The sequence below is a fragment of the Pristiophorus japonicus genome, chromosome 3 (assembly GCF_044704955.1).
Source record: "Pristiophorus japonicus isolate sPriJap1 chromosome 3, sPriJap1.hap1, whole genome shotgun sequence".
Lineage (NCBI taxonomy): Eukaryota > Metazoa > Chordata > Chondrichthyes > Pristiophoridae > Pristiophorus > Pristiophorus japonicus.
This window is the reverse complement of record NC_091979.1, coordinates 166,293,350-166,321,153: the sequence shown is the minus strand read 5'-3', so window position 1 is coordinate 166,321,153 and position 27,804 is coordinate 166,293,350. Positions and strand designations below refer to the sequence as shown.

At 44.0% G+C, this 27,804-nt stretch overlaps 1 protein-coding gene across 8 annotated transcripts in view; it reads right to left on the bottom strand.

The window, feature by feature from the left end:
- Window positions 1–27,804, bottom strand: part of LOC139260001 (protein unc-80 homolog) — a 501,022-nt gene that overhangs the window by 141,757 nt on the left and 331,461 nt on the right. For all 8 annotated transcript variants that reach the window (XM_070876044.1, XM_070876038.1, XM_070876039.1 and 5 more), the window contains 5 exons: window positions 22,360–22,541; window positions 20,587–20,718; window positions 14,615–14,801; window positions 11,518–11,649; window positions 11,253–11,396 (listed from right to left, as the gene is read on the bottom strand). In XM_070876044.1, coding sequence (XP_070732145.1) covers window positions 11,253–11,396; window positions 11,518–11,649; window positions 14,615–14,801; window positions 20,587–20,718; window positions 22,360–22,541 — 777 coding nt within the window. The remainder of the gene's footprint in view (window positions 1–11,252; window positions 11,397–11,517; window positions 11,650–14,614; window positions 14,802–20,586; window positions 20,719–22,359; window positions 22,542–27,804) is intronic.

Genomic DNA, 27,804 nt, shown 5'->3' with positions numbered 1-27,804 from the left:
GTTACCAAAGTAGTTGAGTAGACCCAGGAACGAACGGAGCTCCGTGACATTCTGCAGTTTGGGTGCATTCTTGATGGCCTTGGTTTTTACGTCAGTAGATCTGATGCCATCCGCGGCGATTTACCTCCTGAGGAATTCGACCTCCGGTGCCATGAAGATGCACTTCGAGCGTTTAAGTCTGAGTCCCACTCTGTCCAAACGCAGTAGAACCTCTTCCAGGTTGTTCAGATGTTCCTTGGAGTCATGACCGGTAATCAGGATGTCATCTTGGAACAAGACAGTTCTGGGAACGGACTTCAGTAGACTTTCCATATTCCTCTGGAATATTGCTGCAGCCGAGCGAATTCCAAACGGGCACCTGTGGTAAATAAACAGTCCTTTGTGCATGTTAATGCACGTAAGTCTCTTCGACATCTCGACCAACTCCTGCGTCATATAGGCCAATGTCAAGTCCAGTTTTATGAACAATTTCCCTCCGGCTAGCGTCGCAAACAAGTCATCAGCCTTCGGTAGCGGGTACTGATCTTGTTTCGAAACCCTGTTGATCGTAGCCTTGCAGTCTCCACAGATTCTGACTGTGCCATACTTTTCAGCACAGGAATAACGGGGCTGGCCCATTCATTAAATTCGACCGGTGATATGATCCCTTCACGCTGGAGTCTGTCCAATTCAATTTTGACCTTCTCCCTCATCATGTACGGCTCTGTCCGAGCTTTATGATGGACGGGTCTTGCATCTGAATCCACATGGATCTGCACCTTGGCTCCTGTGAAGTTACCGATACCCGGTTCGAACAGCGAGGCGAACTTGCTCAATACTTGGGCACATGTATCTTCCTCCGATGACAACGCCTTTATGTCGTTCCAGTCACATCTGATTTTCTCCAACCAGCTCCTGCCTAGAACAATCCACAGCGGTAACTCGTGAACCATACCGTTATATGTCACGTTAATTTGTGCACTGCCAGTCACCTTTATCAGTTCTTGGTGTACGTGCGCAGCTTGGCATTAACAGGGCTCAGCCTGAGTCTTAGTATCGCACAGCTTATAAAATGCCCTCTCGTTCATGATCGATTGACTCGCCCCCGTGTCCAGTTCCATTGATACCGATATCCTGTTAAACTTCCTATCAATCAAAATTGTTTTACTCTTGGTTATGAAGGAGTACAGTCCATACACCTACACCTCTGGCATCTTGCGTTGCGTATCCGGATCCGCGCTAGTCTGACTCGCATCCTCCACGTGGCGTGTCGCAGCTCGCTTGCTCATCTGCGGACACTTGTGCTGGAGATGCCCCACTCTCAAGACAGCCTTTGCAACTATATTGCTTAAATCGGCACTGCTGGTACCGATGATTTCCCTCACAATGCCAACACGGAGAAGTCAGATACATTCCCGCTGGCGGACTTTGGGCAGCCACACGTTTCCCGAACGCAGCCGGATAGGCCCTGCCATGTGCCGCTCTACCGAACACCGAATCAATCACATTTACAGTACTTGCCGAGGTTCAGTTCTTCACTGGTATTTGCTTCAGACTCCTGTCTGTCGTCATACATGATTGAGTGATCAAGATGGCCCTTTTTAAATCCAACTCCTCCACCGCCAGAAGTTTGCACAGGATCACCTCATGGTTGACACCGATAACAAAGAAGTCCCGCAGCATGTCTGCGAACACCGTCTCGAACTTACTGGGTCCCGTTAGACATCTCAGGTCGGCAACGAATTCCTTCCGATCGAAAGTGTGTAGAAAACCTGTATCTCGTGATGATGATGTCATCATCTGGCTTGAGGTGCTCCCGTACCAATGTACACAACTCCTCGTACGTTTTCTCTGTTGGATCACTAGGCATGAGTAGATTCTTTATCAGGCTGTAGATCTTTGAACCGCACACAGTGAGGAACATAGCCTGGTGCCGATCTGCATCGTTGACCCCTTCATTTTGTTGATCACGAAGTACTGGTTCAAACGGCTCACAAAGTCTGCCCAATCTTCTCCCTCCACGAATCTCTCTAAAAATCCAGTCGTGCTCATTTTGCAAACAAAGGTTCTTGTATTCTTGTCGCCAAATGTTATGTATGCAATAAAGGTTCAAACTGAGTACTGTTTCGCTAAGCAAGGTACAACCTTGGCTCTGCTTTATTTAGGCCCAAAGTGCCTGACTCTCAAAGTGGCTGGCCTTTTATATCTGACTCAGTGGCCTCCAACAATGGCGCCATCTGGTGGCTACAAACAGAATGTACATACATGACACATAGCCACACACGTAAACTCACCCCTGTGGCCAGTAAAGAAGCCTGATAACTCATGGAGGGCTATAGTAGATTACCGAGTCCTGAATAAAAATATTCCAGCCAGTGCACCCACGGTAGCAGTGGTAGCAGATTTGATAGGGAGTATCCCTGGGAGTAACTGATTACTGCAGGGAATTTAGAGAGGGATATGCAGCCATGGTAGCTCCTTTGTTGAGGCTTCTTAGGAAAGGAGTAGAGTGGGAATGGAGTGAGAGTTGTCAGGAAACTTTCATCCGGTTAAAAGAGGTGTTACAGACAGCACCAGCGTTGGGAGCAGTAAATGGGGACCAGGACTTTAGTCTGGAGGTAGCAGCGACTGGGGACGTTTGCGTGCAGTGCTACTCCAGGAGCGACACAACAAGCTGAGACCAGTGGACTACGCCTCCCGGGTTCTCACCGAAGTAGAAAAGGGCTTTTCAAATTGCGAGCGACATCTGTTGGCAACTTTTTGGGCAGTAAAGCATTTTTGGTCGCTCACAGGGTTAGCTACATTGACTCTACTGACCTGTCACACCCTGACACAAATGTTACTGGATGGTAGAATGAAAGACGAGACAGTGAGCAGTAATAGGATTGCCCGCTGGACACTGTTGTTTACTCAGTTAGACCTGAAGGTCGAAAGGCTAGGAGAACCAAAGCAAGCCCCGAACCTGGTTTATCCGGGGGAAGCTCACGTGCATTCAGTGGAAGGCGTGTGGGATGTAGAGGTGGGATTCCGAACAGGGGAACACCCGACAGGCAGAGACATCTATGTAGATGGGTCTAATTCAGTGATAAATGGAGAGAGAAAAACAGGCTGCGGGATTTACGATCCTGAGGCAGGGATAGAAAAAGCCATAAAATTCCCCAACACTTTTAAGTGCACAGCAGGCCGAGCTGGCAGCTGTAGCGTACGTAATCACACACCCGAACGAATTCCCAACTCCCTATAAGATATGTTCAGACTCCATGTTCACTTGTAACTCCTGTACAGAGTATTTAGCAATATGGGCTAGACGACGGTTTAAGTCCTCAGATGGAAAGCTGTTGGTGAAGGCTCCCTTGTTAAAAGTCATTTTGGACGTCACGGGTAGGGACCAGAAGGATTATTACATCCAAAAGGTCAAAGCACACTCTAAGACAGAGCCCAAGTGGAAAGGGAATGAAAAGGCAGACACACTGGCCAAAATAGGGGCAGGAGAAGGGACACCTTGGGACCCATATTAATGTGGACCGATCATGGTTGTAACAGGAAGAGAGGGGCCCAAAGAAGTACCATTGCCACCTGATTTAAAACAGGCTCAGTTACGGGGGTGCAGACCTTAGAGCAGCGATTAGACAAGATAGACGGGAAGTCTGTAGCGAGACCTTTGGGAGCTGCAGACATAGCAGGAAGATAGGGAATGCTGTTTAAAGGAGACAGTTGGATCGTGCCAGGACTGTGCAGGGAATAATTCTTGCAGCTAGCTCATCGGGGTCCAGGAGCTGAACATCCAGGGCCAGAAACAATGCGAAATAAAGTAGAAGCCGTAGGATGGTGGCCCGGGCTTAGAAGTGATGTAAGGGATTATTGCCAGAATTGTCTGGTATGTGCCGCAAACAATCCAGATCCCCACCGGAGGAAGGCTCCGTTGGGACACATGAGGAGGGTAGAGGGACCATGGCAGTCTATACAGATAGATTTCATAGGGCCATGGCTCACCTCAGGCAGAGGCAATAAATATTACTTGGTGTTAATAGATCTTTTCACGAAATGGGTAGAAGCTTTTCCTTGTAGGGTGGCTACCGCAGTAGTCACTGCAAAGATTCTGATACGAGAAGTATTTTCTCGATGGGGACTGCCCCTGATAGTGGAATCAGATCAAGAGAGTAATGCAGGCCACCCTAAAGCTGTTAGGGATACAGAGGAAATGGCATGTGGCGTATAACCCCCCAATCATCAGGTCCAGTAGAAAGGACAAACTGGACTTTAAAATAGAGGCTTAGGAAGGAGATAGGAGATACCCCGAAGAAATGGGATGAGATCCTACCCCTAATACTGATTAGCCACCGAGCCAGTCTCTCTAAGAGTACAGGACACTCCCCACATGCGCTGATGACAGGGAGACTTATGAAGACCCCGACCCATATACTAGCACCAGTCCTGACCAAAACGCAGGTTAAAGAGTCACACGGGACAGGTTTGTCAGAGATCTGTATGATCTTCTGAAGGGGCTGCATTGGGAAGCAACTAACAATATGGGCAGACAGCAACAGCAGAATAAACTGCTGCTGGAACCCTGGTTATACAGGAATGGAAGGTAGGGGATCAGGTAATGGTCAGAAATTATGCCAGAATAGGTGCATTTGAAATGTTGTACAAAGGACCATATAGCATTGTAGACAAGGCAAGCCCTATGGTGTAAGCGATTCAGCTGCCAAAACGAATAAAGTGGTTTCATATAAACCAGTGTAAGCTGTACAACCCTGGAGAGAAAAGTAAAAAGTGGGCCAAGGCCCAAGGAACTGTGATGAGTTTGATCAATGTAAGCCTTCCACACATACTGTGGGATGATGAGGATGGAGATGTAAGGGACGGAGCAGTAAGGCGGAGTGGTCGGGTGCTGCGACCTAGGGTGGCCTGGACGCCTCCTCCATCTCCACCTCCGAGTCTCCGAAAGCCCAAGCATCGAGATAAAAGGAGAGAGAAGCAGTGATCGTAAAAAGGGAAAATGTACATATGTGTATAACTGAAGAAGGACCTGTGAGGGGGAGCCCCCCCACAGAGCAAAAGTATTTCTTTCATTTTGTCTTTATAGAAGCGAATAGAGCCAGGGATACAAGATGAGGTGGAAGTTGTGGATAGGCCTGTGGATGGCCCTGATTAGTAAAGGGTTAATACACAGAATGGGAGAAATTGGCTCATAGCTCAAACAAGCGGACCACAGGAACAAAAGGGGCAACATTGTGTTGGGAGAAGTGGTGGAAGGAGGAACAAGGGATTTATTTCTGTGTGACTGGATCTAGCCACGTGCAGGGGAGGTGTGGTTTAAATTGTTTTTAAACGACAGTGGCAGGATTCTGGATCGGGGATGAACTGGACGCAGGGTTTTGATTCCTGTGTGACCTTGAACCCTCCAAAAACAGTCAATGCAACTGAGCTGATCGCGAGCAAATTAAAACCTTTCCCTGAAATGCTGGAGATCCGAAACCAAGAAATTCCATGTCCTGTCCTAACACCCGGGTCTAAGAACGGGCTGGTGTTAATCCCAACAGGGAAAATGTTGCATATTATGAAGTAGCGTCGGTTATTCTAAATTTAACAGAGTTACAATTACCCCGGTGGTGCCCACCAGAAACGGAAACATTATACGAACGGTTGCTAAAAGAAATGTTTAAACAATTCTATCAGAAGAATTAGGGGGACGAGAGTCAGGGGGAAGCGTACAGACCGAGACGAAAAAGTGGACTAATGAGTGATGCAGCTACAGCATTTAATACTGGGACATCACTGGTAAACAGTGTGGACAACGCGCAGTTGCAAGTCCAAGTGAAAACCTTAAGGGACCAGTTAAAGAAAATACTGGAGGAGGGTAGTGACATAGAGGGTAACGAACTACAGCAGGACCAGGCAATGACAATTCATTTGAAAGAGATGGCAGCTGAGGTAGAAAAACACGCTCAGACCATCAATGCTTTAATCAAGGAGGGTAGAAACACATCACATCAAGCTGCTCAGAATGATGTGTGTGTAATATACGGAGCTTGGTTGTTAAATGAAGGACGCAGTAATTTAGGCGATTTGAAACAAGGCCATGTACCATCGTGGGTCAGTAACAAGCACCTAAAAGCATTGAGTGTCTACAACAGCCTCCTGACTTCGTGTCAGTTACGGTCAGCCTCCGAAGCATATCCAGTCCCAGTCAACTGTGGTCAGAGTAAACAATCCATAATGGGGCTAGTGCTTAGAATACTGGTGATGGATCAATCGCAACGACCCGTACCGGTATACCAGGTGGAAAACATTGGGGTACATGTGAAACATCATAGAACCCCTCAGTATGTGGTGAAATTGGGAGAATCAATAACTGGTGCTAGTCTGGAGGGATGCCAAAGAGGTACACATGTGATATTGTGCCCCTATCATCTGAGTCCTTTCAACTGGCTGGTATGTGGGTTCAAGTACAAGGACAGGCAACCTATAAGCTGTATCATGGAAGCGACGGCTCACGATCATGTCCCGCCACAGGTTGCATACAAGGGAAACGGGACATACCGTGTCACCACCAGCGAAAGTCGGTATAGAGTACACCAGGACACTTGGTGTCCAGTGAAAGATTCTATCTTTTGTTTCAAACCCCAGGTAGAGACACTCATAGCACAAAAAAGGATAATTCCCATCTCAGACCACAAACACATAAGTATCACAGCCAACGGTACTTTAACGAACCTCCAGGAATACATATCGTGTTTTGGATACGATATCCCGCTATTACCTGAGCATTTGACCAAGCTATCAAAGGACATCGAGCTATCCCACAAACATTATTACACGTTACACCAAATGAATGAGAAAGGGAGGAAATCGAGGAAATGATGGCCCCTCCACGATGAGACTTGGGACTCAATATTGAGATCCCCCTGGGTTCGAATCGTATCACACGCACCAGTAATTGTACAGTTGGTAATGGTATTGCAGCTATTTATCTTATCCTGTAAGCTAAAACAGAAAACAAAGGAAGGGAATCTTGAAGGGTTATTAAAATGAACCAAGGCCAAAGTATTTGTATATAAAACTGAAGTCCGATCACGGCTCATTGTTGTAAAAAGTGTTGGTTTGTCGGGAAAAGTACTGTTTTGTTGTAAAAAGGAATATAATCTGGAGTTTTGACTGCAGGCTGCAATACACCCAAAAAGGCTCATGAAAAAGAAGAAATGTCTCTGAGTTTATATTAAGAGACAATAAAGGGGGAGAATGTAAGGTTACACACGTTTTTTTGTTGGTGGCACAGAATGAGGCCACCAACAAAAAAATTGATTACATTGATTTAATACAAGCCTTTCGGATTGGCTGAACAAAGGGAGAAAAAGGGTGCCGGCCTAGGGCAGGTGGTGACTCATCACCAATTAAGGACAATCTCTGCGGTTGAGAACCAGACTGGTTTTATGCATAGAAATAATGGGTTTGATACATTTGATATAAATCCACAGAAGAACCCCTGAATTGATTGGTCGGAGGAAGAAAAACAATTCTCTCTGGAGACTCCAAGTCTGCAAGGAAGCAGAACAACAAAGAGATCCCACAAGGTGCACATTTTTGGAAAACGGGGTACTTAAGATAAGGAGTTATCTTTTGCCTTGTTGACTCCATGTGCAAATTGGGAACATCTAGGTCCATCCTCACAGTCAATCAAACGGATCACCACAAACAACATATCGATCCAAACACATTATCAGAAATCGCAGCTCAGCGGGGTATTATTCATAAAATGGATATAAGTATACGAGCTAGAAGCAGCTCAGAAGTGGAAGTACGGAAGCAAACGTAAAGGAACGGAAGGAACAGAACTGAAGAGAACGATCAGAAGAGGGAACAACCAGTCACGGAACCAACAACCACGAACCTGCAATCTATGATTACAGCTACAAATTGGACGGGTGATTGTATGTCTTCAGTCAATTCTCTCAGAAGTCTAGTTCTGTAGTTTTTAGTTAGTTTTGTGTAATAAAACTGACACTGGGTTAAGCCTAAACTTTGCGTCACGTGTAGTTCTTTTTCCTGTAATTCCCGAAGTCTATGAATCAAGGTAGTGTAAAACAAAAACCCTACAAAAGGCATGGGGTCAGGTTCCACACATAAGCTGATGATACCCAGCTCTACCTCTCCACCATCTCTCTCAGCCCATCTACTGCCTATGTGTTGTCAAACAGCTCGTCAGACATCCAGAGTGGGTGAAGCATAACTTTCTCCAGTTAAACATTGGGATGATCGAAGCCACCGTCTTCAGCCCGTGCAACAAACTCTGCAGCTTTACCACTGATTCCATCCTCTTCCCCAGTTACTGTCTCAGAGTAAATCAGACTGTTCGCAACCTTGGTGTGTTAACTGACCCTGAGCTGAGTTAACAACCATATATCCTCTCCATCACAAAGACCGCCTACTTCCATCTCCATAACATTAACCGTCTTCAGTTCTTCTTTAGCTTATCTGCTGCTGAAACCTTCCATGCCTTTGTCACCTCAAGACTCAAATATGCCACTGCTATTCTGGCCACCCTCCCAACCGCCGCCCTCCATAAACTTCAACTCATTCAAAAGTATGCTGCCCGTACTCTACAGCATATGACACAGGAAGTCTCACTCATCTACCTCACATGTTGGCTCCCGGTCCCCCAACACCTCCAATTTAAAATTCTCATCCTTGTGTTCAAATCCCTTCGTGGTCTCGCCCCTCACTATCTCTGTTACCACCTCCAGCCTCATAATCCTTCGAGAACTCCAACTCTGGCCTCTTCTGCATCCCAAAATCACTTTGTCCCACCACTGGCAGCCATGCCTTCAGCGGTGTAGGCCCTAAGCTCTGGAATTCCCTCCCTATACCTCTCTGCCTCTCCCTCCTCCTTTAAGACACTTCTTAAAACCGACCTCTTCAACCAAGCTTTTAGTCATCCTCCTAATATCTCCTTCTTTAGCTCGGTGTTGATTTGTGTCTGATTACGTTTCTGTCAAGTGTGTGGAGACCTTTTTCTATGTTAAAGTTGTCATACAAATGCACGTTATTGTTAAAAATCTGCTAGACTTGGGCATTAAGTGAAGCTGCAAACATCAAGTCATTATAAAAAGGCATTTTCTCATCTGTTCTACATAATAGGTGTAATTTTATGAATCAACGTTGCCACTGAGAAAATCTTTGCCCCACCAATGCGGATTTGTAAAATTACCTTATGATAAGTGAGGTAGTAACAATGGTAAAAACGAGTCAGAGGGATTTAACTCTGTCTCAGGCTACATTTTATCAAAAAAGTCAACTTTTTAAAACTAAAACTAATGGTTTTTAATAAAAATGTGCAGCAAATCTTTTATGAATGAAATAAAGTCCCCCTTGCACAACACAAAGATTGCAGTGAACCAGGCAATTAAAGGTTACCTGTTTTCTGCCATAGTGCCTGCTGATTCCAATGATCATTTGCACTATTTTCCACAACAATCACTATTCAATTATACGGTGGGAACTGAGGGAAATCCTTATTAGTCGGGAAATTGTGTTGGGGAAATTGATGGGATTGAAGGCCGATAAATCCCCAGGGCCTGATGGACTGCATCCCAGAGTACTTAAGGAGTTGGCCTTGGAAATAGTGGATGCATTGACAGTCATTTTCCAACATTCCATTGACTCTGGATCAGTTCCTATGGAGTGGAGGGTGGCCAATGTAACCCCACTTTTTAAAAAAGGAGGGAGAGAGAAAACAGGGAATTATAGACCGGTCAGCCTGACATCGGTAGTGGGTAAAATGATGGAATCAATTATTAAGGATGTCATAGCAGTGCATTTGGAAAGAGGTAATATGATAGGTCCAAGTCAGCATGGATTTGTGAAAGGGAAATCATGCTTGACAAATCTTATGGAATTTTTTGGGGATGTTTCCAGTAGAGTGGACAAGGAGAACCAGTTGATGTGGTATATTTGGACTTTCAGAAGGCTTTCGACAAGGTCCCACACAAGCGATTAATGTGCAAAGTTAAAGCACATGGGATTGGGGGTAGTGTGCTGACATGGATTGAGAACTGGTTGTCAGACAGGAAGCAAAGAGTAGGAGTAAATGGGGACTTTTCAGAATTGCAGGCAGTGACTAGTGGGGTACCGCAAGGTTCTGTGCTGGGGCCCCAGCTGTTTACACTGTACATTAATGATTTAGACGAGGGGATTAAATGTAGTATCTCCAAATTTGCGGATGACACTAAGTTGGGTGGCAGTGTGAGCTGCGAGGAGGATGCTATGAGGCTGCAGAGCGACTTGGATAGGTTAGGTGAGTGGGCAAATGCATGGCAGATGAAGTATAATGTGGATAAATGTGAGGTTATCCACTTTGGTGGTAAAAACAGAGAGACAGACTATTATCTGAATGGTGACAGATTAGGAAAAGGGGAGGTGCAAAGAGACCTGGGTGTCATGGTACATCAGTCATTGAAGGTTGGCATGCAGGTACAGCAGGCGGTTAAGAAAGCAAATGGCATGTTGGCCTTCATAGCGAGGGGATTTGAGTACAGGGGCAGGGAGGTGTTGCTACAATTGTACAGGGCCTTGGTGAGGCCACACCTGGAGTATTGTGTACAGTTTTGGTCTCCTAACCTGAGGAAGGACATTCTTGCTATTGAAGGAGTGCAGCGAAGGTTCACCAGACTGATTCCTGGGATGGCGGGACTGACCTATCAAGAAAGACTGGATCAACTGGGCTTGTATTCACTGGAGTTCAGAAGAATGAGAGGGGACCTCATAGAAACATTTAAAATTCTGACGGGGTTAGACAGGTTAGATGCAGGAAGAATGTTCCCAATGTTGGGGAAGTCCAGAACCAGGGGACACAGTCTAAGGATAAGGGGGAAGCCATTTAGGACCGAGATGAGGAGGAATTTCTTCACCCAGAGAGTGGTGAACCTGTGGAATTCTCTACCATAGAAAGTTGTTGAGGCCAATTCACTAAATATATTCAAAGAGGAGTTAGATGAAGTCCTTACTACTAGGGGAATCAAGGGGTATGGTGAGAAAGCAGGAATGGGGTACTGAAGTTGCATGTTCAGCCATGAACTCATTGAATGGCGGTGCAGGCTAGAAGGGCTGAATGGCCTACTCCTGCACCTATTTTCTATGTTTCTATGTTTCTATACTGAATATAGTTTAAAGTATAATCATCTGTATAACATTTTATAGTTCTGAGTTGTTATTTAAAACCTTGTTTTCTCCAAAACCAAATGAGCAGCAAACCAAGATATGATAAAAGGCACCTGCAACACCATCTTCTCGCACTTCTCCATCCTCCATGAGATGAACGATCGGCAGCACAGTAGCACAGATGCATGCAGGAAATACAGCCTGGGGAGGCTGCAATACATGATGTGTTGGCGTGTTCTCTGTGGCATCTTCTTCATCTGCACAGAAAACAGATACCTATTCCATGCACTGAATGATTAAGATCCTTGTACGTGAAAGAATACAACAATCTAGCCACTTCCCAGTTCTTTATGAATTAAATGAATGGCCTGCACTTACCTTCAACACTGACTGCTGAACGCACTGACCACACGGAGCCTCGACGGAATGAATAATTTCTATGGGACGTACTGGACGTGCAGGATGGACTAACAGACAATCGGCGGGAAGCCAAGTTTGTAGCATCTTCAACTGACAAAAGTGGGAAAATCAGAAACTTATTGACCAGTTAAGTAAATATATACAAATTCACATCTTTAAGACACAATCAAAATAAATACTTCTGTTGACAATGGTTCTTTTGTATTTAATGGATATTTATTGTAACAAACTATGTATTTTGATGTATTGTTCACTACAGTAGTTGTGGAGTTATTCTGGTAAAATTGATTCAGTCATCTATTTCAAGTTCAGTTTTCTCTAATTTTGCTTAAAATTAAGTTTTATAACGAAACTGTTGCCAACCATCACTGGAACATCATTGTAGTGGAGAACATTGTGCATGCAACAGGTCAAATGGCAACAGAAGTTCAATGATGGCTGAGCAGAGAGTACCAATGAGCAGCAACATTGTAACCAGTGTAAAAGCAATGAAACTTTGGCACGGATTTTGTGTTTGCCGTCATTACAACTGTGAAACTGACAGCAACTTCTGGCGTCCGCACATGCATAGTTAAACATGGAAATCCAGAAGTTGCTGTCAGTGATTCCCTACTCCTCCACAGGTTAAAGTCCCTGCAGACAGCAATCTTTTTGAAATCACTGAACTGATGAAAATTTCAGCTTTTTATCTATCTAACCATAGCCAAAGAATCACCTGCACCGGCTTCTTTTCCTGCCCCCGCATCGTTACCTCTGGTATCCCCCAAGGATTTCTCTCCTATTTCTCATCTACATGTTGCCCTTTGGCGACATCATCTGAAAACACAACAACAGTTTCCATATGGAAGCTGATGACACCCAGCTCTACCTCACTACCACTTCTCTCGACCCCTCCACGGTCTCTAAATTGTCAGACTGCGTGTCCAATATCCCGTTCTCGATGAGCAGAAACTTTCTCCAATTGAATATTGGGAAGACCAAAGCCATTGTTTTCGTTCCCGCCACAAACTCTGTTCCCTAGCCACTGACTCCACCCGCTCCCCAACTTCTGTCCGAGGCTGAACCAGACTGTTCACAACCTTGGTGTCATATTTGACCCTGAAATGAGCTTTCGACCACATATCCGCAGCATAACTAAAACCATCTATTTCCACCTCTATAACATCACCCGTCTCCACTCTTGCCTCAGCTCATCCACTGCTGAAGCCCTCATCCATGCCTTTGTTATCTCTAGTGATTATTCCAACGCACTCCTGCCTGGCCTCCCACATTCTACACTATGTAAACTAGAGGTGACCCAAAACTCGGCTGCCCATGTCCTAACTCACACTCACCCATCACCCTTGTGCTCGCTGACCTACATTGGCTTCCGGTTAAGCAACGCCTCAATTTCAAAATTCTCATCTTTATTTTCAAAACCCTCCATGGCCTCGCCCATTCTCCCTTTCTCTGTAATCTCCTCCAGCCCCACAATACCCCCCACCGCCCCCGGGATGTTTGCGCTCCTCTAATTCTGCCCTCTTGAGCATCTCTGATTATAATCGCACAACCATTGGTGGCCGTGCCTTCTGTTGCCTAGGCCCAACCATTGGTGGCCATGCCTTCTGTTGCCTAGGCCCCAAGCTCTGGAACTCCCTGCCTAAACCTCTCCGCCTCTCTACCTCTCTTTCCTCCTTCAAGATGCTCCTTAAAACCTACCTCTTTCACCAAACTTTTGGTCACCTGCGCTAATTTCTACTTATGTGGCTCGGTGTCAAAGTTTTTTTTATCTCATAATACTCCTGTGAAGCACCTTGGGACGTTTCACTATGTTGAAGGCGCTATATAAATACAAGTTGTTACACCTTCGAATATCGCTGTTAAAAACCCGGAAAAAGTTAAGCCTTATGCAATGAGGTGTAACTGGGTTATTGACGGTGTATTAGGTCACAATTACTGCTGAACAATCTCTCTGGTCCTGAAAAATTAATTTTATATTTGTTGAATATCAAATTTTTCCATTAAGATAAAAATTCAATATTTAAAAAAATATAATAAAAAAAATTATGATATTTTAGATTCTACCTTAATCTCATGTGTATGTCCCAATCTTTATTTTGCTCTCTAAAAAATGTTACTTCCTTTTTTGCTGTATATGAGAATTCTTCAATGTGATTGACTGCTTACCCAGTGATATCACTGTGCTGGACTCTGGAGATCCATAATCAAACTTGGCACCATAATCAAAATTAACATTGGGAAAGATGAAATCGATACCACAGAGATCGCTACATCTTTGTGAGCAGCTTTCTTCAAGGTCAGCAGTGACCGTCACTTCGCCGCTGACTGCAAAATCTGGGCTATTATAATGTTGCTAGTGGCACTGCACTGTGGAGCACGATGGCACAGTGCCATGGAATGGGAGGGCACAGATTTGAGACCTCAGCCTGCTGCTGTGCAAGTAGGATAGGGTGTCCTCCAGGGAGGAATAGCGAGGTAGCTGTTGTATACTTGCTCAATATCCAACTGTACTGTGGGGGCTCAGGGAGCAAAACATTTGCCAAAATCTCTCTCTGTGCTTGAGGATATATAGTGATGGCCTGGTGTGGTATGACTTCTGACATCAACAGTGATTTCAGCCTCACCACTTCCTGTTGATGACCCTCTGTGAAAAGGAAAACCTCCTGACATCTATCCTAGTTCTATGCCTAAGCAACCTATACTCATGTCTTCTGGTCCTCCTTAACTTATCTAACTCAAAATCCAACCAACGGATAGAGTCTAATTCCTTCATTATTTTGAAGAACTCAATAAAATCTCCTCGCAATCTATGCTTTTCTAAAGTAAAAAGGCCCAGTTCTTTGAGTGTTTTGTGCTAAATAGGGGCCATTAAGCTAGGCAGCAATCTAGTGAATCTTTTCTAGAGCTATATATAATCCATCATACAAGGGTGCCAAAATTGGACACAGTATTATAGATGAGGCCTAACCACGATCTTATACAAGGACAGTACAGAATAAAATTTTTTTTTTTTACATTCCTGAGGAACTGTTCAATGCTTTGTGCCGATAGATACCTTCCTCCTCCAGCTCAGGTGGTGGAGTGTTGGTAGGTTCATAGCAAGCATCTTGTGTGATGGGAATGGCTGTGATCAGGCTGGCCTCTCTACCTAGTCGCTTCTTCTCCTCTTCTTGCTGCAAGTTCTTCAAAATATGCTCAGCTCGCTGGTGAGACCGAGAAACTGCACGAGCTGAAAAGGATTTCTGCAACATATTGTGTGCTGAGATAATTAAAACGGAATATTTCTGCATAACAATCCAATCTTAACAATCCAATTTTGAGGCATAACTATTTCATAAAACCTAGTTAAGTAATTTGTTTTCATTTCAAACATAATGTGAAAATATGATATGAAAAGCTGCCACATTTCCCTACATTCTAACAGTGACAACACTTCAAAAATATTTTGATGGCTTTGAAGCACTTTGGTTCTGAGGTTGTGAAAGGTTCTATATTAATGCCAATTATTTTCTTTCTAGCAATATGGACGAAAGACAATTTTGGATACAGGAAAGATTTATTGAGAAATGATATATGCTAAATATTAAAACAAATTTTTAAAAGATTACAACCTAAAAATTATGATGCAGGAGAAATAAAACCTCTGCTGAAATAAATCTGGCAAGCGTAAACCAGAAAGCACTGCAGACTCCAGGTCTGCATTGTGGAGGTTGTATGCTATCTGCTGTATGGTCACATCTAGATAATTTCCATCACAAAGAGAGCACTGGCAGTAGGAGTCAACGTCCTGTCCACCCTCAACTGCTATGGCTCCACTTTCTTCAACTAGCATAGGAATCATCAGCAATATCAGCTAATTTACTGCGTACTGATATAGCAACCAAGTGACTGATTAGTTGTTCAGCAGGTCCACCACTTGATCTCCTTTCCCATCAAATACCCAAAACAACACGAAACAGCCGCCCAATTCAGCACATTGCTGCACTTCACAAAATGCAAGGTCATCGATATGGTCATTCTAAAGCAAATCCTTGTATCATAACTGAACATCCACGTAGGTTGTGTTGGGAAGATTTGTTGTGTGGGGCATCGTTAAGATTTCAGAGGAACTACAGTTCCAAATGTAACTGGCATTCTGTATATGTGTCAAGCTACTGACTGACCATGCAAGTTATGCATTAAAGGGATGGTAAGGCTTCATGACAGCTTTAGACATGAGAGCAATCCAGGAATAGTAGGCTCCGAGAACACATCTTGTGGCTTGCATACTGGGCCAGATAGTTGCAGCAGGAATCTGCTGGGTAACATTACTGTGTCTATTTGCAGCCAGGTTCTCCAAGTGCTGCAGAGAACAATCACCTTGCTATTTATCACCTGCCAATCATTTCAGACGACTCTCCTCTGGGGGGAGTACTGTATATGCCAATCCTCCTTGACTTACTGCAGCTGAAAATGTGCCGTTGCGCTTTCAAGATTCTTGCTGGTAAGAAAGAGTGAGAATCCTTATACTCTTTCCGTTCAGCTCATTCAAAACAGAAAGTAATGCAAATGATGCATTGATTTTAATTTCAAAATGTTTCTTTCATTTCTGTATTCAAGGTAGTTTACTTGTAAAATGATGTCATTGAAACCCTCATATATGCTTTGTCATCTCCTTACTCTTACCTTAACATTCTTCTGTCTGGCCTCCCATCCTCCAAAAATTAAAGCTCATCCAAAACACTGCTGCCCCTATCCTCTATCTCACCAAGTTTCACTTGCCCATCACCCCCACTCTTGATGATCTACATTGGCTCCCAATGCTTCAAATTTTAAATTCTGATCCTCGTATTAAAATTCCTCCTTGGCTTTGCCCTCCCTATCTCTCTAACTTTTTTCATCCCTACAACCCCCTCTTTGAACTCTCCAGTCCTCTGACTATGGCCTCTTGTGCATCCACCCTCCCTTCGCCCTACCACTGGTGGCTATGCTTTCAGCTGCCTAGGTCCCGTTCACTGGAATTCCCTCCTTAAATCTTTCTAGTTCCCTCTCCTCCTTTAAGACCCTCCTTAAAATCCATCTCTTTGACCATTTTCCGCTACCTCTCCTAATTTCTGCTTTGGCTCAGCATCCATTTTTTCATACACTTTTTTAGAGCACTTTGGGGTATATTATGTTTAAGGCACTATATAAATGTACGTTGTTGTTATAGTAGGCCTGGGAGTTTTGGTGCAGCATGCTCACCATTGAGTTTGTAACTTACTGAGGTTGCTTCACCATCATACAAATTTCAGATCTTTGCAGATCCTGTTTTTCAGTACAAAATGGAAACAAGTAAGTTAAAGTAGATAAGAGATTTACTGAGCATCATCACAAGATAAAATCTTTTAATTCACCATTTGCAACCTTGTGTAGGTAAATCTGGGTGCTCATTGAGCAGGATTTTCTGATTTTGTGGGGTTCTTATCAGAGCAGAGCATTCACCTACTGCACTGGAATTTTAATGGTGCCTCACACAACACACACAGGTGTGCCCTCAGTACTATTAGTGCTCTCTATTGACAGTTTGTCTGAGGGAGGAACTAACTGCAGCAGCCTGCTAATGCAGCCCACCATCATAGGAAGATGGGAGGAAGGAAAACTTATAGTGATGCAAAGAAGCATGCCCGAGAATGCTGCAGGGATAAAGAATCTTTGGACTTATCCGTAGAGGTGTTATTATCCCGAACAGTTGAAAGGAGTAATTAAGTGTTTGTGACAGAGCAAAAGAGATCGGTCAAAGGAATGAGCCAAGTACAGTGAAAGAAAGTGTCACCTCTCACAATCCCTACACGGCAATTCAGTGTCAAAAAAAGTTCAATAGCCTCATCAGGGCAGCCAAGGCAAGACAATGCCCAGTAATAACATTACAACGCACAGTAATAAGCATGTTTCTTACTTCCAGCTATCTTATCCTTACTGTGGCGCACACTATCTACAACTTGACAGCTATGTGCACAAGATACCAAAATACTCTTCACACTCCCTTCTTTCTCCTGCGAGTGTGCTTTCAAACATTGCCCTAAATAAAGGGTATGTACCATAGGCCCTCTTTCTATTTGGAGCAAAATGACCAGGAAAGGATATACAAATTGTCAACTTTGCAGTATTGTGCTTTTTGCTTATAAAAGGAACAATTGCTGGATGCTCATAGCAGTATAACTCTTCACAGTTTTTAGAAACCGAGTAATGTTTGTGTGTGCATCTTAACCTAACGTCTTTGCTCATGTCAGTTACAATTGTATCGAAAGGCAATATGCTATGGTAAAGAGTTCACATTTGGAATAAAAATGTTTGATATAGCATGACTTGATGCTATGCTCACTTGAATTTTAGCAACACAAGTGAGCATAGTCTCCACAAGTATTATATGTTCTTAACTGGAGATAGAACCGCCTTGGTCTATACATGCAAGTGCAAGGATACCTAAGAGTGGGGGGCCAGAATCCTTCTCTGCCGCTCCTCAGCCTCTTCTTCCTTCAAGTAACACAGAAAGGGAGGTATTCCTAAAGGAAAGACTAATACTTCTTTGTGGAATGTGCTGATAAGAGTGAAAAATCCAGGCCATTTTACATAGAAACATAGAAAATAGGTGCAGGAGTAGGCCATTCGGCCCTTCTAGCCTGCACCGCCATTCAATGAGTTCATGGCTGAACATTCAACTTCAGTACCCCATTCCTGCTTTCTCGCCATACCCCTTGATCCCCCTAGTAGTAAGGACCTCATCTAACTCCTTTTTGAATATATTTAGTGAATTGGCCTCAACAACTTTCTGTGGTAGAGAATTCCACAGGCTCACCACTCTCTGGGTGAAGAAGTTCCTCCGCATCTCGGTCCTAAATGGCTTACCCCTTATCCTTAGACTGTGACCCCTGGTTCTGGACTTCCCCAACATTGGGAACATTCTTCCTGCATCTAACCTGTCTAACCCCGTCAGAATTTTAAATGTTTCTATGAGGTCCCCTCTCATTCTTCTGAACTCCAGTGAATACAAGCCCAGTTGATCCAGTCTTTCTTGATAGGTCAGTCCCGCCATCCCGGGAATCAGTCTGGTGAACCTTCGCTGCACTCCCTCAATAGCAAGAATGTCCTTCCTCAGGTTAGGAGACCAAAACTGTACACAATACTCCAGGTGTGGCCTCACCAATGCCCTGTACAACTGTAGCAACACCTCCCTGCCCCTGTACTCAAATCCCCTTGCTATGAAGGCCAACATGCCATTTGCTTTCTTAACCGCCTGCTGCACCTGCATGCCAACCTTCAATGACTGATGTACCATGACACCCAGGTCTCTTTGCACCTCCCCTTTTCCTAATCTGTCACCATTCAGATAATAGTCTGTCTCTCTGTTTTTACCACCAAAGTGGATAACCTCACATTTATCCACATTATACTTCATCTGCCATGCATTTGCCCACTCACCTAACCTATCCAAGTCGCTCTGCAGCCTCACAGCATCCTCCTCGCAGCTCACACTGCCACCCAACTTAGTGTCATCCGCAAATTTGGAGATACTACATTTAATCCCCTCATCTAAATCATTAATGTACAGTGTAAACAGCTGGGGCCCCAGCACAGAACCTTGCGGTACCCCACTAGTCACTGCCTGCCATTCTGAAAAGTACCCATTTACTCCTACTCTTTGCTTCCTGTCTGACAACCAGTTCTCAATCCATGTCAGTACACTACCCCCAATCCCATGTGCTCTAACTTTGCACATCAATCTCTTGTGTGGGACCTTGTCGAACGCCTTCTGAAAGTCCAAATATACCACATCAACTGGTTCTCCCTTATCCACTCTACTGGAAACATCCTCAAAAAATTCCAGAAGATTTGTCAAGCATGATTTCCCTTTCACAAATCCATGCTGACTTGAACCTATCATGTCACCTCTTTCCAAATGCACTGCTATGACATCCTTAATAATTGATTCCATCATTTTACCCACTACCGATGTCAGGCTGACCGGTCTATAATTCCCTGTTTTCTCTCTCCCTCCTTTTTTAAAAAGTGGGGTTACATTGGCTACCCTCCTATTTATACAACTGCATAATTCTTTTTCCCACTCACTTATTTCTCAGATAGTCATCATCATCATAGGCAGTCCCTCGAAATCGAGGAATACTTGCTTCCACTCTAAAAATGAGTTTTTAGCTGACTGAACAGTCCAATACAGGAATTACAGTCTCTGTCACAGGTGGGACAGACAGTTGTTGAAGGAAAGGGTGGGTGGGACTGGTTTGCCGCATGCTCCTTCCGCTGCCTGCGCTTGGTTTCTGCATGCTCACGGCAATGAGACTCGAGATGCTCAGCGCCCTCCCGGATGCACTTCCTTCACTTAAGGCGGTTATTGGCCAGGGACTCCGAGGTGTCGGTGGGGATGTTGCATTTTATCAGATAGTACATTGTTCACAGGAACAACATTTTTACTTGTAAATTCTCCTGAGTGCACATACATCTCAGTGAGCCAGTAACTTTCCAATTTTCCATTCTGCATTAATATTGCAATCCTTGTATATAGTAACTGCTTTCAAATTTAAGACCCATTTACTTCTATTTCTGCATAAAAATATTCCATTCCCAAGTATTTTGCTTTTTACTTCTATTCTAAAGATTACTTCATCCTCACAATATGGAAGGTAAAGTAAAAAAATAAGCACATTAAACTTCACAGCTGCAGCCCTAGTTGGAAAATTGTAGGCAGGGCACGCCAGAAGTTCTGATATGTGCTCTCAATGAGCAAAACTCCACATTGGGAGCAGAAACTTATAACATTATCCCCCACCCCCTGCACACGATACCAGCTGCTTAGCAACGAACAGTTGATAATCCACCCATCCTTATTAAACAAAGTTTTCAAATGTATACAATGTTTTTCACTCTTTATGCTGAATATAATGGACTGACTTTACGGCTTCATAACATTTACTGGAAGGTAGCAATAATGTATAAAGCACAGATTTTTTTTTAAAACACTGTTTACCAGAGTTTAACCAAGAAAACACTTACAGACTGATCTTCACTGATTGTGTCCTGTACACGCCCAGTGCTCTGGGGAACCCATGGGGGATCAAACATCGGTACAGATGGCATGCCCAAAATTGGAGATGGTAAAGTGAAGTTTATACTTGGAGGTGGAATCTTAAAAACAATAAAGCAAGAAACCATTGGTAAAATAAAAGGTAGTAAAAGAGTAACATTTTTGATATGTACATTTATCAAAGAGACAAAATAACAAGATAAAATAAATAAAGTATCTGTACTGACTTATCACACTTTACATCTAATATACAGGTGTATGCACAGGTATTAAATAATACATATCTAGAAATACTATAAATATTCAAATTGTTATGACTTAATTTATCCAATGTTTTTTCTGGAAATACAGATACCTATGTCCTTGGGAATCTTGAAAGGGAATCTTAAAGCAAGTGTGACCTTATTGAGAAGATTTTTAAAAAAGTTTTACAGCATTAGCTTCTCTTATTAATTATGAAGCCATAAATATGCATCTTATATTGCACACTGTAGTACAGAGCATCATATTCTGATGGCAATGTTTACACTAGAAACATGGCCATTAATCAAACAGCGGCAAATAAGCAGAAATGTAATTAAATCAACTGATCTGTCAGAATTACAAAAGCAAAATATTGCAGATGCTGGAAATCTGAAATAAAAACAGAAATGCTAGAAATACTCAGCAGGTCAGGCAGCATCTGTGGAAATGAGAAACAAAGTTAACATTTCAGGTCAATGGCCTTTCATTAGAACTGGAAAAGGTTAGAGATGTAACAGGTTTTAAGCAAGTACAGAGGCAGAGAATTAAAATGACAGTCGACTAGAAGCTCAGGATCATGCTTACGAACTGAACGTCCGTGCTCCGCAAAGTGATCAACCAATCAGTGTTTGGAGGAGACCACACGGTGAGCAGCGAATACAGTATACTAAATTGAAAGTACAAGTAAATCGTTGTTTCATCTGGAAGGAGTGTTTGGCGCTCTAGACAGGAGAAAGGGAAGAAGTAAAAGGACAGGTGTTGCATCTCCTGCGCTTGCACGGGAAGATACCGTAGGAAGAGGAGGGGGTGTTGGGGTTGATTGATAAGTGGATCAGGGTGTCGTGGAGGAAACGGTCCCTTCAGAATCCTGAAAGGGGAGGGGAGAGTAAGATGTGTTCGGTGGTGGTATCACGGTTAGAGATGGTGGAAATAATGGAGCACAATCCGTTGAATTTGGAGGCTGGTGGGGTGGAAGGTGAGGACAAGGGGAACGCTATCGTGGTTTTTGGAGGGAGGGGAAGGAGTGAGAGCAGAAGTGCGGGAAATGGGACCGACACGGTCGAGGGCCATGTTAACCATGGTGGAGGGGAATCCTCGGTTGAGGAAAAAGGAAGACATATGGGAAGAACAGATGTGACAAGAGACGGAGAAACTGGGAGAATGGAATAGAGTCTTTACAGGAAGTGGGATGGGAGATAGTGTAGTCAAGATAGTTGTGGGGGTCTGCGGCCTTATATTAAGATTTAGTCGACAGCCTATCCCCAGAAATGGAGATAGAGAAAACAAGGAAGGGAAAGGAAGTATCGGAGATGGACCATGTGAAGGCGAGGGAAGGGTGGAAATGGGAAGCAAAGTTGATGAAGTTTTCCAATTCAGGCTGAGAGCAGGAAATGGCACCAGTACAGGCATCAGTATACTGAAAAATAGGTGAGGGGGGGACCTGTGTAGGACTGGAACAAAAATGTTCTACAATTTATACTTACTCCTGTAAAGCCTACCTTAAAGATTTGCTGAGCACCTTCTTCCATACGTGGCCAGACCTGGTACCTGAATCTCCAGAGAGTGTTAAATTTCACAATAGCATTGATGCGTTGTACTGCCTCTGGATGGTGAAATTCAGACATTACCATATCGGACACAGCATCAGGAACTTTAACCGCACACAACAGAAACATGGCCGCTGTAGGAAAAAAGAAGCAACAACTTACATTTCTATAGCACCTTTCACAACCTCAGCCCATCCGAAAGCACTTTACAATCAATGATATACTTTTAAAAATGTAGTCATTGTTGTAATGTAGGAAACACAGCAGCCAAAGGCCCGAAATCCATCAACATACTGCCCACTACCGCCTGTTTACCACCTACTTACCTCCGAGAAATACAAATTTAATCAAAAAACAGATACCTACCGCCGACATACCGCTCGGCGGAAGATTCATGACTGACATACCGCCGGGCGGTATGCACACCGTCCGCCATGTAGAACCTCCCACATACTGCCCAAAAAGTGCAAGTTTGATGACATACCACCGGAGCTACATACCGTCCTGGAGAAGATGCTTTTACTCGATCTTAATTGGGTGGGAATGGGCAGTGCCGCCATTTTGAAATCAGGAACAATCAGCAAATGCAACACCTCAGTATTCAGAGGTGAAGTTACTTTACAGTGGGAAAGGTATTTATATTGGTACTCAAATATATTTGGAGTACATTATAAGATAGAAGGCATTTGAGTTTATATTTTTTTTATTGAAAAATCATTTGAGTTTATCTCAGGGTAGCTGAGGAGATTCTGGAGATTTAAAAAGAATGGGGCCTGTACTGTCTCAGCCTGTATTGCTGACTCTAATGCAGGATGCAGATGGGAGAAGGTTAATTGAGCAGAACTATCAGGGTAATGGAGGGTAACCGAAGCACTGTATATGTACGCCGGATGGATTTTATAAAAATCCCAATGATCAGGGAGGCACAAAATGAGAGGGCTTTGGGTTTTGCACGCATTGCCGGCTTCCCCAAGGTGCAGGGTGCCGTTGACTGTACCCATATTGCCCTGCGAGCACCATTACAGGCAGCGGAGGTATACCAAAACCGTAAGGGATTCCACTCCCTCAACGTGCAGCTTGTCTGCTACCATACGCAGCGCATCATGGCAGTCAATGCAAACTTTCCAGGATGCATCCATGATGCATACATCTTGCGTGAGAGCACTGTGTCTGATCTGTTGAAGTCTGAGCCACAAGGCCTTCACCTGTAGTATGTTATTAAAATGCTTATAATTGACTTTCTGCAGGTTTAGCCAAAGATAGGATTATCAGTGGGTCTGAGGTGGTGCCTCACTCCATTGCCTTTCAAACCTCCTTGCAGATAAGATCGACACATTACTGCAGTGGAACTTTAATTAGCCCGTGCTGGGTCCTGTCAGCAGCACATTGTGTCAAACCGTAGGTTGCAGGCAAATATATAATTGCAACCTCTCTTTTAAAATAACAAGTACTTACTCAAATATTTTAAAAATAAAAAGTAAGCTCTTTATTGTCAGTGATTTTTTTTCTGTTCCAGACCATATCTCATCACGGTTGTTCTGGTACAAGGTAAATGCTGGATGCTGGGGGACAAAGGGTACGGCCTTGCCACCTGTTTCTTGACCCCCCTGCGGAACCCTCAGACAGAAGCAGAGCAACGATATAATAAGAGCCATATAGCCACACGTAATATTATCGAAAAGACAATTGGAGTGCTGAAGCAGCGCTTTCGATGCTTGGACCACTCGGGAGGCAGGCTGCAATGCCACCCTGAGCAGATTGCTCAGTTCACAGTGGTGTGCTGCATGTTGTATAATTTAGCCATCGTGCGGGGACAGGAATTGCCACAGGTGACTGCAGGACCACCTGAGGAGAGTGCAGGAGACGGAGGAGGAAGATGAGGGAGAAGTGGATGAGGAGGAGATTTGCGATGAAACCATGGCACCACCTGCACCACAGCGGAGGGCTTGCAGAGCGTATGCCACTGCAAAATTGTTACGTCAGCAGCTCATAAATGAACGCTTTGCTTGAATGTGGAGATCTGCGTTTCAACTTTTTCTGCACAGTGTGTGGGACCCTGATGACTGTTACCCCAAAAGTGTGACACTGTACAAGAGTGCTTAAATTCAATTAAACGTTTATGTAAAAATGTAAAAAATATAGAATTGTAAAACTTTTTAAAACATGTAACTTTGAAAAACTGTAACAACTTTAAAAACTTTAAATAAACTTTTAAAAATCAAACTTCAACTATTTACAATTAACAATGAACAATTGACTATACAACAAAGCACACTTTATTGTCCTCAACCTTGACTGCATACTTCCCCACCCTTCGAACTCATCCCCCCTTTCTTACTCCCGCCCTTCCCTTTCCCACTGCCCTTGAGCCTGGACCTCCCCGTGGTGATACCAAACTGGCATGCAGCAGTGCATCCCGAGTGCTATTGCTGTCGTTGGGGGTGAGACATTGCAGGTGCAATGAATGGGGCCTCATGAGAAGCTTGTGATTTGGAAGGCACGGCTTCAGGGCTGGCAGCTCCCCACCCTCAGGTGCTGTTGACCCGACTACTATGGCACGGAGGGGGGGGGGTTCCACGCTATATCGCAATTCCATCGATTGCCACATGGCATCGACGGAGTCGGCAGTTCACTCCATCGCGGTGATCAGATGCGACATATCCTCCGACTGTTGTTCTGAATGTGCCGCGATGTTTCCGGCTATCGTAGCCATGGCCTTGAGCAGCTCTTGACCTATGTCGACGCTGAGCTGTGACAGACGCACCATGTCCTGGTTCGCGCCTATCTGTCTTGCAGCAATGGATCTTTGCTGCACCAACCTCCGTCGCTGCGGCAAAGGCGCTGGAACGCTGGGGTGCCTTGCTGCATACCGCTTGGTCCCACAGAATCCGAGGAGGCATAGGGGAATCTCCTGAATATAGAGTCGGTGGTGGAGGATGTTCCAGCTGGCCCAGATGTAATTGCTATCGCCTCCTCCATCTCCACCCCATCTCCACCGACTCCAGGATGAGCTGCTCTTCCTCTTCCTCTTCCTCATCTCTGGCAGGAGTGAAGTCGGAAGAGGCCTGGGTGATCCAGAGGTCGATGCAGTGGGTCTGTCGTCGGGTCTCTCTGCGGAGGTCTGGTCTGAATCCTCCGAGTCTGGAAGTACAAAACAACATTTAAGTGCTTGGCACCAGGGGAGGTGGCAGGGTTACATGAGTGCATTGACGTAGCGCAATCTTACTTAAATGTTCACCACTGCTACATTACTGCATTACATATCGCAGACAGACAATACATTAAAATGCATGGCATTATATACGCATACATTACGTTACATGCCCCCAACATTGCAGTACATCACATGAGTCCAACATTACACTGCAATAAACTTACATTACATTACACGAGGCCAATGTTACAGTTACAGTTATATTACATGACATTACATGACCGCAACACAGGCCGGGGATCGTATTGAACTGACCATCCTGTGTGGATGGGTCAGCTCCAACGCCAGTGGTGGCGCAGTTGCTATCCCTGACCAATGACAGGGCACGGATCTCCATTTCCGTTAAGGCTTCTTGTGTTGGGGGTCCTCCCCGTGCGCCGCTGACGAGCTGCTATTGCAGATGTCTTCTTCTGCAGAAATGAAAGTAAATGAAAGTAAAAATCTTCAATCCATTTATCACACACACACACACACACACACACACATCAAAACACTAGTCCTTATTTGAATCTACCATTAATATTCAAGCAATGTATAATGAAGCCTCATATGGTTTGTGAGGCAAAAGCCCAACGTGCTGAAGCATAAATACATCGCCATAACCTTGGGATAAATAACATCATCAGTGTGACACTGAACCTACATGGTACATGGCATAAATAAAATCATTACTTACTTTTGCTACCATCACCAGGTCACTCCACCTCTTACGACACTTTTCTCCAGTGCGTACCACTGTACTTGTGGAGGAGACAGCCTCCCCGATCTCGTCCCATATTTTGTTGTACAGCTTTGGGTTGGGCTTTCCACGACCACCCTTGGTTAAGTCAGTGTATCTCTCTGTGATGTTCGCCAGCAGGGCAGGTAGCTCCTCTGAAGGAGGCACCCTCAACCTCCCATCCATCTCGATATTCCGGTGCTTAGACTTCTTTTTAAACATTTCCATTGAGTATTGAGTATTTATTATATTATATGATTTGTTATTTATTAAATGTGTATTATTATTGATATTTTTATTATTATTTGTTATTAATATTATTTGATTATGGAATTTCTGATGAAAACAACCAACCCTCGAATACTTTCCTGCTCCTTCTCACTCTCTCCCTCCACTCCAACTTTCTGCGCATGCGCAGGTGACCCGATTCCCGAAATCGTGGGGAAAAAGGAGCTGTAAAACAACGGCAAAAAAATACGCGCATGCGCAGTACAGTGTTGTACCGTCCAGCGAGAAGAAAGTCGACCTTGATTGACTATAGTGCTGAATACCGCCTGCTGCATACCGCTCGCATACCACCAAAAAAAATATGATGAAACTGGCGGACTTCGATCTCGGGGCTATTCCGGCGGTTCTAAACCACGCATCACCGGAATACTGCCGAGAAGTGGGCAGACCTTAAATCTTGATGAATTTCGAGCATAGCAAGAGACACAAAGAGCAATGAGATAAATGACCAGATCATGTGTTTTAATGATGTTGGTTGGGTGATAAATGTTGGCCAGGACACTCGGGAGGATACCCCTGCTCTTCTTCAAAATAGTGCCACAGGCTCTTTTACGTTCATTTGAGAGGGCAGACAGGGCCTCAGTTTAACATCTCATCTGAAAGATGGCACCACTCAGTATAACACTCCCTCAGTACTGCACTGAAGTGCCAGCAGATTTATGTGCCCAAATTTCTGGCGTGGAATTTGAACCGACAACTTCTGACTTAGAGAGATGAAGATGAGCCATGGCTGATACCTTATATTACTTTTAAATAATTATTTAAACACAACAAAATGATGAAAATAAATTCATGAGAGCCTATTCACATGAGGAAGTAGCTTTGTTCCCATGGAGACCACAGGTAAAATCGAATTTGATTGAGCACCGAATCAATGTTGGTCAAACTAGGTTCTCATTCAAAAATCTCACATCAATTTTAAGATGTCCAGTTTTGCATTCATTTTTTTTTTAAAGTTGGTGTAGTAATGATATTCCAGTTTTGCATGTCTTTATCAATAAGACATTTTCCAGTAATGTATTTACAACATTTGCCTGTAGTATCAAGCAGTCAACAAATTTTGCATTCACACTTTTACTTTTCTTAGTTAAGAGGGTTGTGTATCAACTGTAACGGAAAGGAAAGATGGGTGACTTTTTCTTCGGCCTCTGAACTATGCAGTCGGCAGTGTACAAAA